This window comes from Melospiza georgiana, chromosome 2 (genome assembly GCF_028018845.1).
Source record: "Melospiza georgiana isolate bMelGeo1 chromosome 2, bMelGeo1.pri, whole genome shotgun sequence".
In the NCBI taxonomy this organism is placed as follows: domain Eukaryota; kingdom Metazoa; phylum Chordata; class Aves; order Passeriformes; family Passerellidae; genus Melospiza; species Melospiza georgiana.
This window is the reverse complement of record NC_080431.1, coordinates 62,180,536-62,191,766: the sequence shown is the minus strand read 5'-3', so window position 1 is coordinate 62,191,766 and position 11,231 is coordinate 62,180,536. Positions and strand designations below refer to the sequence as shown.

Here is an 11,231-nt window from a genome sequence, read left to right as displayed (position 1 = left end):
AGTTGGGAAAAAGAAGAGGATAATTGGGAACTTAGCATAAAAGGGGGCTGTGTTCCCCAACAATTTTAGAGACCCCCATGGGAAATGCCCCACAGCCTTTCCCTTTATTCTAATAAAATTACAGGACTCCTCTGTCTCCTTTTTTGACATAAACCACTGGCATCTTGGATTAATTTTCCTAACAATGGGGTGACAGTAGATGTGTAGGAAGCGAGCCATTCCCTGGTCACGCAGGCCCCTGCTTCAGTCCGTGAGTCTCGCACATGGGGATATTCCTGAAGATGGTTCTTTCTATTGTCCCTGGAGATGCTTAGTAGCCTCCACGTGCTTGAGGGCCACTGGGAGCCGCTTGCCCAATACCACGTCCAGGCAGCCTTTAAAAATCATTAGATACCCCACGACCACTTATTTGGGCAACCTGGTGAGTGCTCGGTCACTCCCGCAGTGTTTCCTGCCGTTGAGAGGGAACCTGTTATATGTCAATCTGTGCCACGGTCCAGCCGCCCTGGTGGTGCCGGGGCCCAGGCGGACGCGGCGCCCCCGGCGCTCTCTCCCAGCGCGGCTCCCGCCCGTCGCTGTCCCTTTAAGGGCCGCCGGGCCGTCCCGTGGTGCACCGCGGCGGGCGCGCGGAGGGCAGCGTGGCCGGCGTGGCCGGCGTCCGTCCGCGCGCTCGGTGCCGCCGCTCGCTGCGCAGGTGGTCGCGGGCGCCATGCGGGGCTGAGGGGCCGCGACCGCAGCACCGACCCGCTCGCCCAGCGACCCGGCCCTCGCCGCCGGCTCCCGGCCCCGCTCTCCGGCTCTTCCCGCCGCTCCCGCCGCCGCCGCCATGTCTACGGGCTTCTCCTTCGGCGCGGGCACCCTGGGCTCCACGGCGGCCGCCGGGGCAGGAGGAGGAGGAGCAGCAGTCGGGGGTTTTTCCTTCGGGACCGCCACGCCGAGGTAACGCGGCTCCCCGCTCCTCTCGGCTCGGCCGTGCCCGCAGCCTCCTGCGGCCTGGGGCTGCCGCGTGGGCCCGGGCCCAGCCTGAACACGGGCCCCGGGGGGCGGGGGCTGCCCGTGCGTGTGTGAGTGAGCGAGGCATTGCCCCGGGCCCGGGGCTCCGGCAGGCCCGGCCGCAGGGCCCTTGGTGCGCCGTGTCTGCCCCGGCCTCCCTCGCCTTGTCTTCTGCGCCTGTAGAGAGCGATCTGTTCAGCAGCTTATAATTAAGGGAGTTGCTGTTCTTATTGTTCTTTGCTTTGGCTTTGGATGCGTCCCTCTACGGTTCAGCCTGGCGCTCTGAACGCAGGGTGTGAATCAGATGTGCATCCAGGTTTCTCTCAGAAGTCAGCCCGCGTTTGTGTCCGCGGCGTGGAGCACGGTTGGTGCCAGGGCACACATGTTCGGCGTCCAAAAGATGTTCTGTATGTGTTTCAGAAGTCAGGTTCGAGCTAACGCTTTCTAACAAAAATAACCTTGTATTCGGTGTATGGTATCTTGGAGTAAAAGGAGAACTTCGTGCATGTGATGTACGGCAGGCTCTGTACTCCAAGCGTTATGGTTTAGGTTTCTCAGAATAATAGGTAAGTCTTTCTTGTTAGTGTTTTGGGGTTTTTTTTCCCATTTTCTGTTTCTTTGCACACAACTGGACTGGCAGAGGGTCTTTATTCTGACCTGCTTGCTGTTGTACCTCTGTTGAAGATCAAGGTTGTGTCAGAGACTTTCCCAAATGTATTTAGAATTGATCCCTGTAGTGTAAACTAAATGGACAGGGGTGGTTACTCAAGGGAGCTTCACTTAAGGTGCAACATTTGGAAATACCTGTTAGAACTGTCAGGAAATAGCACTGTGAGATGGAGAGAACAGAACATCTGGATCTGAAAGACATCCATTTAATTCTTGGGTTAAATGGCAGTATTGCTTCTTTGGGAGCCCATAGGAGAGGGGAATAAGATTTCTGAGTTTGTTGTAATAATGTAAATGTTGTGGTTGTGACAGATTGATGACTTTGTTGTGTTATTTCTGCTTGGTTTAGGAGGAAGGGGGTTGTTTGGGGGTTTTGAGTTATCTCGTCTTGGCTTTCTGGGTTTTTTTTTTTGGTTTTTTGTTTGCTTGGTTTTTTAACTTTTTCAGTAAAGCTTATGTAGATTTGATAAAGAGTTTTTCCTCTTTTGCTTTATGCCCTCTTAATGTAGGTTTCCTATGATTCAACTGAGCAAGTTAAAATACTGTTTGTTAATTCAAAACCATTCTTCTAAATGTACTGAAATAAGAGAAACTCTTTTGTCTTGTTTATCTGCGCTTTTAAAAACTGTGTATTGAACTTAAATGTTTTTGTTTGGTGGGCTTTGTTTATGTTTCAGCTGGCTTTTTTTATCACTTAAAAAAAGTTTAATACGTGCTAAGTAATAACAGTGTGGTGCTCTGTATTTTTATTCATTTATTTATTTTTACAAGCAGGATCAGTCTTCAGGGCTGTTGGTCAAAGAATCCCAGTGAGGAAGGGGCCTTCTTACTGGTTTTTGAGCATCCCTCTGAGATAATTTGCTTGAGAACATGTTTAAGACTGTAAGAAGAAGCTGTTCTTCCGAGCTGGGTCTAAGATGATATTTCCAGGTGTTGGGAGAAAAAGAATTTCATTGTCTGGTCTAAGCATAAATGTCACATGACCAAGGAGTATATTCTGGTGGCTGAAAGCCTCTGTGACATGTAAGCCCATCTGATTTATTCTTTGCACCAGCAGCCTTTCAGGTACTTGCACTCCTTTTTAGTTGTTGTTTGCTTATTGTGTTCTTCAGCCAGGGGCAGTGCTTCATTCTAGTTCTAGAATTAGAGTTCAGACCTGACTTCACTGACCTGACCTTCCCTCTGTGTTCTTCCGCCCATGCTTTCTCCTGCTGGTGAGAATGCTGCGGTTACTTTGTTCCTACATTTTGGATTCTTTCTACCTTGAAAAAAAGGCCACTTCATTTTGTTTGTGTTGGTTTGGGTTGGGTTTTTTTTGTCCTCCTGTAGTGCCAAATATCACAGCTTGTACCTTAGCTTTCTTCTATGGGAATGCTGTAACACAAAAAACTCTCACAGAAGAGTCATCTTCTGGAAAGATGAGACACCTAAGCTCTTGACTAGTGAGAGAAGAACTGTGTTTTATGTTTAAGTTTCCAAGTAGTTAGGTCATAGTGCTGCAGTTTGGTATGTTGAAATTTTGGGAGTAAAGACAGCTGAAAGGCTGTGGATCCTGTGCGACAGTTTGTGCATCTTTGTCCTTCTAAACTTCTTGGCCACTCTGCTTCCTAAATTGCTGCCTAAAAAACAGCTCACACCTAGTTCTGAACTTGCAGACAACTGGGCTTGCCATGAGCAGTTTTATTGAAAGCTTGAAAAGTTCTAATTCAAGAGCTAATTGTATCTTTTGGATTTACTTTTGTGTTTTGACTTGTTATTTTAGGAGCTGCCCTCATACACAAAGAGAGAGGAGATAAGGGAGAAATGAGAGAATACTGAACATCTAAAAGATAAAAGTCCTTGGTGAAGTCTAAATTGCGTTTTATTTCAGTGTTGCTGTTGTACTTAAGCAAAATGTTTGTGAAAACTGAACCTGGTTTCTAAAAAGGCTCACAAATGAGACCAGGATCAAATTATTCATCTGATCTTTCATCAAATAAGAAGAAAAATTTTAAAACTACAGCCTCATCTGGGTGCTAGTAGCTGTAATTTCATTGGCTGGATATAACCGTGATTATTCTCCTGTGTTCAGCTAAACAAGCTAATTGTAAAGCTTGTTTTCTGTTTGGCATGAAGTTTAAAATGTGTAGTCACCCAAAAGAAGTATTAATGCCTTCATTTTCCTAGTGATGACTGATCTGATTATCTCTGCTCTTTCTCTTCCCCTTCATTTGTAAAAGTAGATCTGGAAGTTGATTTTCTATGACTTTCTGACAGGTAGACAGTCTGAAAAAATACAGTGGGCGTGTGGTTGGAATCTGTGCAAGAGGATAGCATTTTGGTTAGAAAATTAATTCATGCTTCAGTGTGTTTTGATAGTAAGATAGGGTGAAGCTGTGGTGTTGATGTGAATGATTCTGTCTGCTTATCACTTAAGAATGAAAGAAAGCAACACTGTTTGAAATTTCTGGTCAGAGAACTAACTGGACTTGTAACCTGCTTTGAAAAGATCATACAGATTTGTTATCAACTCTGTGCTTCCTCTAGCATTTGTTCTCTCCTTTCAGTAGCATGGAGAGAACAATTAGGCAGAATGAATGAGATACCTGGCAGAGAAAAGTTTAAATTTCTAAGTGGTCTAGTAAGATCCATCCGCTCAGCCCTGGCTGAACAAATGCTGGGGTTACTGCCAGGGGAGCAATGGGAGTTACAGAGCTGTGGAAAGAAAGGGGGAATGGGCTCCTTCTTTCTGTTCAGTAGCAGTGAGCTTGGACTCTGTCTTGCCCAGCTGGGTTGTTTGTGATGAATGATGTTTGTGGGAAAGTGAATGATGGCACCTGAAAAAAATTGATGTAAGCGGGGGGAGCATTTTCATTTTGAAATAGAGTTGCTGCTAATAGTCTTATTTTGTAATAGCTCAACAGGAGGACTTAATTTTGGAACTCTGGGCTCTTCCACTGCTACGGCAACTACATCGGCTCCTTCATTGGGTTTTGGGAGTGGACTTTTTGGATCAAAATCAACCACTGGCTTTACACTAGGAAGCACCAGTACAGGTAGAAAAGAATTCTTGTACTGCAAGTTTTGGATTCAGCAGTGAAGATATAAATGATATTTACTCAAACTGGGTCATACTAAAATATTCACTCTTTTACAGTCATTCTGTAGCTTAGAATATTACCTACCATTTTATATTAGAATAATATTACAATTTTATAAAGCTGCTTCTTTGAGTAGTTTGAAAGATCATTCATTAAGAATTAAGTTGTACCAGTGCAGCAGAAAGATGACTGCAATTACCAGAAAACTTTCAGGGCTATGTGTAAATTGTTTTGTAGTTTGAATCCTGGTGTATTTTAAAAATCTTAACTTTTCATCCAGGATGCTCAGAATTGACTTAAGATTGAGGTATATTTAGATTTTAAAAGTAGTTTAAAACTTGGTGAGATTGTTTGCATTTGTAATGCAATACTTGTAATTCTGCAGTAGTGAACATTTCTGAGTTTGTTGTTTGGGGATATTTAATGCAATATACCTGAGGAAATTGAATATTTTCTTAGGTCTCTAATTCAGCCTGTGAACATACAGCTTCGTAATAGCAGTAATGGAGTACAAAATTATAAAGCTTTCCTGACAGGGTGGATTTTTTTCAGCTGTCAAGCAAACATAAAAATAAATTTTACTTTGCTGCAGTATTGCCAGATAAAATGGTCGTTTTCTTCTTGTATGCTTATATGAATAGATGGGGAAAGTTCTAAGGACCAATCTACTAAAAATAAAATCAGCAATAGACTGAAAGCTTGTATTACTGTGGTTGCCTACATTGGGATAATTTTATATCAGTGATTCTTTTGATAATCTAATCAGATGGTTTTTAAAATATGAAGTGGCCTAACACTGCGTCCAGAATAGTCTCTTTAAAGTGGGCCAGAAACCCTAAACCAAGACAGGATTTTACAAGGACTTTAGACTCTGAAATCCTTTTCATTGTACTGTAAATCTGCTGGTTTGCATGCTGATGTTATGTACTACCATGTGGCTAAAAAAATACATGGTACAATTTCTAGAATTTTGAAATTTCAGATAATATACTGCTGTGTTAACATCAGCTTCACTGTTAGCAGCATCTTACAAAGACAAGTTACATTTTTTGAAATCAGTTATGCTTTAATTTCTGCTTCTGGTGTTTACCCATACTGTTTTCTGTGTTAGTATATTATTTTTCAATGCACTACAGAAAAAGAGCTTGTGTAATAGCTGTCTCATAATGTTTCATTAGTTCAGGATTTTGTTTCATGTTTTTTACTGTCACAGCTTCTCTGTGGCCTTCTATTTCTGTTCTTACCCCGTTCATTTGTTCTTATTCTTGAAGCAGGAACAGCAACAACTATTGCTACAGGACTGACATTAGGTAAGGACCTAATTTGGATTTTAATATTACATAGACAAAAATCCCCAAGAGTTAAATCTTTCTTGTAATGTATGGAGCTAGTGATCAAATGTGAGCTTTTTCCCCAATAACTAAATGCTGTTTGCTTTGCAACCCAAATGTTAAGGCTGTAAATCAGAATGGAGCCCTGAAGTTCTGGGCACTCTTACTTGTTAAAGGATTCAGTTCTTGTACAACAATGGCAGTCAGAAGTTGGACTTTGTATTTATGTTCCCCTAATTAGTTTCATCCTTCAGCAGAGGGAAAGGGAGATCTGTTACCAAAGAATCATTCATACAGAATCTCTTGGTCTAGTGAATCCTGTGTGAACATGTTTGTTTGGTAAGAAGAATATTATTTATTTAATATTTATTTAAGAAAAATAAAGACGATAGAACTGGGAACAGACTTTGAGAATATTTTTTGTTTCTCTGATCCATCTGTGGTGAGTATTTTGTAGTTGTCATTAGAAGCGCAGGAGTATATGGGTTGCTGTTAGCTTGGTTTTGATTTTGTTTTCTTTTTAAACAGCAGCTGAGGTCTGAGGAGTAACTGAGTTTGGTTATCACTAATGTTAAGGTTGGAGGTGCTACAAGACACCATGCAGTCAAAGAACTTAGGAAGCCATACTATGAATAAATAGTTAAAAATAGTGTTGAATAAAGAAGGAAATCAAAAGGGCAGAAGGGAGAAGCAGCAGCTAACCCAGGAGAGGCTGTGTGATACATAGTCATGTGGAAGTCAGTACTATGCAGATGAACATTAATTCTTTTCACTAGCTGGATGAAATTATGTCATCCAAAACAGCAGTTTCTGAGAATACAAAGTATGTGTTTGCTGTTGTGGTTTGAGTACGTACGTGCACACTCCTTTACTTTGTAATAGGGATTCTAGAACATGAAATGTGTTCTTACTATGAAAACAGCAGGAACTAGAAATTGTTTTGCTTCAAAAATGTTTAAAAGCTTTGAGGGAGCAACATTTGCATTCATTTTGGTGTGCCTGTCTAATTGGGAATTTGTAGTCTGTGTTATGAGCAGTATTGTTTATAGCTCCATTTTCCAATGTTTGTGTCATCTACTAGATGCTTTTGGTGGAAGTAGGTTTTTTTTAATACAGTTTTAGGATTCTAGTAGGTATAATTGCCAGTCCAGAATTAAAGCCCACTGGATCCGTAGGATTTCTGGAGCAAAAAATGCCTGTGCAAACCACTGAAATTCACTAGAAAGTTCTGTGGGAATATTTTACTTGATGCAAGTGATCTGTTGTGCTGTGTCACTCAGGCTGGTTAAGTGAGATGCAGAAGAGGTGGTGAGTTTAGCTTTCATTCTCAAACAGAATGTTTGAAGAGTGATAATTGGTTTTGGATTTCTTCTAGGCACACCTGCCACCACATCAGCAGCTACCACAGGCTTTAGTTTAGGTTTCAGCAAACCTGCAGGTTCAGCCACGCCATTTGCTTTACCTGTTACTTCTACCTCAGCGGGTGGCCTGTCATTATCATCTGCTCTCACATCAACTCCTGCAGCAGGTAAGAAAATGTTTAGGGGTAGACCTATTTTTTGTTTGCTTGTTAACAATAAAACTTTATTGTATAACAGTTCCACATCTGTTTTTCTATCATTTATGTAATCTTGTGGTCCATGAATAAAGGGGTCCATTTGACTTCTCGAGTTCTAAATTTGGGTACCCTAATACAGACAGAATTATGGTCAGAGAACCTAGTGCTATAGACAGCATATAATACAAGTCATTAGAGGTGTAGCAAGAGCTGATTTGTCATGTACAATTATTTTTCTTATTGTTGACCTCACTAAAGATTGAAAGCTTCCTGCTTATGCAGCTGCAAATTTGGGAAATGCCTGCCTATTGGGAATGGCCTGAAATGGTTAACTAGCATTGGAAATAATGTTTTTAAACATTTTAAATTACTTCTCATATTATCATTTCTGTCATCATATTTAACTCAGCTGAACTGCACCATGCATGATGGTATTTGAGATTTATTTTTCTTAACTTTTGAAGTCTGCGTTTGAGCTCACCTCTCCAAGCTCAGTGTCCTCTGTTCACTGTCCCTTTATGCCTGTGGTCTTTCTCTACTCAGTTCTTCCCTTTATTACTAATAATTTTTAATTGGTATTCCAGAAGGCAGCTCAAACCGCCATGGAAATGTTATTGTAGTATGTGTCTTGTGTAAATATTTTAATGTTAAAACAATGAAATTTCAGCATTTTAATATAAAAATCACTGTCATTTACTAGTTCAGTTATGCTGTAAAATAAATTCTGTCCTAGGTTCTAGAATCTGTAATGGTCTGGGCGGCTGCCACAATTTTTGTATAGTTGCAGGTAAATATGGACTAATTAGGGTTATGAGGTTGCAAAGCAAAATAACATGTAATTCAAAAGGTTATGGCTTTGTGTGAAAACTCTGCAGGAAATAAAAACATTTATTATCCAATTATGATAAAGATGCTGTTGCTGTTCAGACCTTTCAGTTATTTTAGATTGTCTATGGATGTATTTGAAGGCAGTGTCTGCATTAATCTGGTTTCTTTTCTCTACAGGAACTACTGGCTTTACATTAAATTTGGGTGGCACAACTGCTCCAACTACAACTGCTTCCACAGGCCTTTCCTTAGGAGGAGCCTTAGCAGGCTTAGGAGGTTCACTCTTCCAGAATACAAGCACAGCAGCAACAGGTGAAAGTTATTTTAGTTTTTTCTCCTGTCTCGAAACAATGACATTCACTGTGTGATTGTACAATGTAAGGTTTAGTTTATACAAAGTGTTAACACTGTGGAAGTGTAGTTTTTAACAGTGTTAAGAAGTTAAGAACAGTGTTGCTATCCATAGACAATAAAAATGAAACTGAAAAAATTGTCTCCTTTCTTAAATTAATTTTTACTGAACACTTTTTCGAAAGTGAAAATATAAGGGAATCTTTGTCATTCCCATAATTGCCTCAAGGAAGTTGATGACATATGGGGAGAGAACAATGATACATGACTATCTATGGAGAAATGGAAAGCTCTTTATTTTTGATGTGTGTTGGTCTGAATAAAATATTTTACTGTCAGTGTTGTTGTCAGAGACTTCACTGTCATTTCATTGCTTCCTTTTTTAGCTCTAGAGGAAGAATTTGTGCTGTTGTTGTAGTCTTGGTAACACTGCAAAAGGTGAAAATACTGTTTGGATTTTTTGTAGGACTTGGGCAGAATGCTTTGGGTTTGTCTCTGGGGACAACTGCAGCTCCTTCAACTACTGCCAGTGAAGGGCTTGGTGGCATTGATTTTAGCAGTTCTTCAGACAAAAAGAGTAAGTTTGTTTTAAAACATTTTTTAAATTGAGATGATTATCAGATCACTGCAGCAAAGACTTTTATTGGGTTAGGAATGTGGGATTAAAGTTGACAACTTTAATGTCGCTCTTTCAAAGGCATTTCAGTTGATTTCATTCTTAGATATTGTGTTTGTACAGAAGAACAAGATTGTGTTTGCAAATGCAATGTAATACTAATTATTAATTTAAAAATATATATAAGCTTGAGAACCAGGCTGTAAATCCTTGAGCTTCTTGGGAGTGAAGACTCAGAGCTGCTTGCAGAGATCCCATCACAGGTTTCTGCTCTGCGTCAGATTGTCACTAGAGGGAGGAGCAGAGCTATGTTTAAGTAGTGTGTTACAAGTATGAAGAGCACTGGGTTGAAATTGCTGTTGTCCAGCTGTAACAGATCTTAAACTTGTTTTTTTCTTTTGAAAGCCTGCACAACTAAAGTGTCCTAATTTTAGATGTTACTCTTCCAAACTGCTTCTGGTGGTGTGTAGTTATATATGAGATGTTCTGTCAGGTTGTTAAAAGCAGTTATAAAAACTTTACTTCTGTGATAGCTTTAAAGTACTTAAGTAAGGGAATATTGAGCATTGACATATGGACTCTTGTTAATTTGCCTTGCTTCTACTGGGGAATCTGTTGATTTAATCTCTTTATTTCATTCAGGACTGAAATTTTGAATTAGGGATGCCAACAGTTAAAAGAGAAGAAAATACATAAGCTCCATGAAACCAGCTTAGAGAGTAGCATAATTCGTGGAGAGAGTGTTTTTACTTGTAAAAGAGAGGACATATTGACTGTCAAAACTGGAGTACTCTGGATGATGTTGATTGTTTTTAGAATTTATTACTGAAACTTGGGGTAATGAAAAGGCCCTGACACTTAGGGGATTTCCATTACTATAATATTTGGATATCACAATACTTCCATAGCATACAAATATCATAAAAAAGGACCAGAGAGCTAGAGAGTGAAAATCTACTTTGATAGTAGTGTTGTTTAGTTCACCTGTTGGGATGGAAACTTAAATGAGTAACCTGCATTCCCCCTGTATGTTGTATAGTGGAACTGCCGAGTTGGACTGTTGCTGTCAGGATGAGCAGAGATCCCTTAGCTAAGCAGTGGGAAATGTCAAAGGAGACTTTTTTTGAGGTTTTAATTCAGAAGGGTTTCTCTTAAAGGCTAGTGCTAGCTTAAGCAGCCTTTATGAATATCCCTACCTGTGTGCTGCTACTTAGTTCTGTCATTTCAGTTTGTACTACTATATGAGGAACTGCATTAAGATTTGAGAGTGGTGGCACCATGGTTTTGAGGGTTTTATTTCCCTTTTGCTCGTGAAGGAAAGGAAAGGGGTGATATGGCTATGAAAGAAAAGTGCCCTAGCAATCCCAGCACTAGCCTGTGTTCTCTCTTTTGGAACTGGTAATAAAAGTTTTTGCTTCTGATCATCTAGTATTTCTTTAAAATATGGCTGCAGGGAATAAAAACCTGTTCTAATTCATATTTTCTTCTTGTATTGCTAAGAGAATGTTAAAAAAAGTAAAATCTGAAGCACTTACTTGCCTAGACAGTAGCAAAATCTGATGTCAAATTTGTGTCCTGTAAGTATTGTGACATACAGCAACAACTTCAATAGAAAGAAGTGTCTGGAGTACAAAAGTAAAGTGTGCATAGCTTTCTACCTATTTTTTAGATTATCATTTAGATGAAGTCCTAAATTCTGGTGTTTGTCCATCATGTTTTTTTCCCCTCTAATTTCGTGTAGATAATTTTTTCCCGTTAGTAGAAGCCATAGGGAATTTTTGTGAGTGCAATCAGTCTAAAGTCCT

The 11,231-nt window shown here is 40.3% G+C and overlaps 1 protein-coding gene across 2 annotated transcripts in view; it reads left to right on the top strand.

Moving 5' to 3' along the window:
• The first annotated feature begins 760 nt into the window (after positions 1 to 760).
• The window catches only part of NUP58 (nucleoporin 58), a 35,991-nt gene continuing 25,520 nt past the window's right edge, over positions 761 to 11,231 (top strand). The window contains exons 1-6 of one of the 2 annotated variants that reach the window (XM_058045059.1): positions 761 to 939; positions 4,558 to 4,697; positions 6,017 to 6,052; positions 7,449 to 7,601; positions 8,637 to 8,771; positions 9,277 to 9,387. In XM_058045059.1, the coding sequence (XP_057901042.1) occupies positions 827 to 939; positions 4,558 to 4,697; positions 6,017 to 6,052; positions 7,449 to 7,601; positions 8,637 to 8,771; positions 9,277 to 9,387 (688 nt within the window). In that variant the 5' untranslated portion in view covers positions 761 to 826. Of the gene's footprint in view, positions 940 to 4,557; positions 4,698 to 6,013; positions 6,053 to 7,448; positions 7,602 to 8,636; positions 8,772 to 9,276; positions 9,388 to 11,231 lie in introns of both variants that reach the window. The other variant, XM_058045058.1, reaches the window with a different exon arrangement.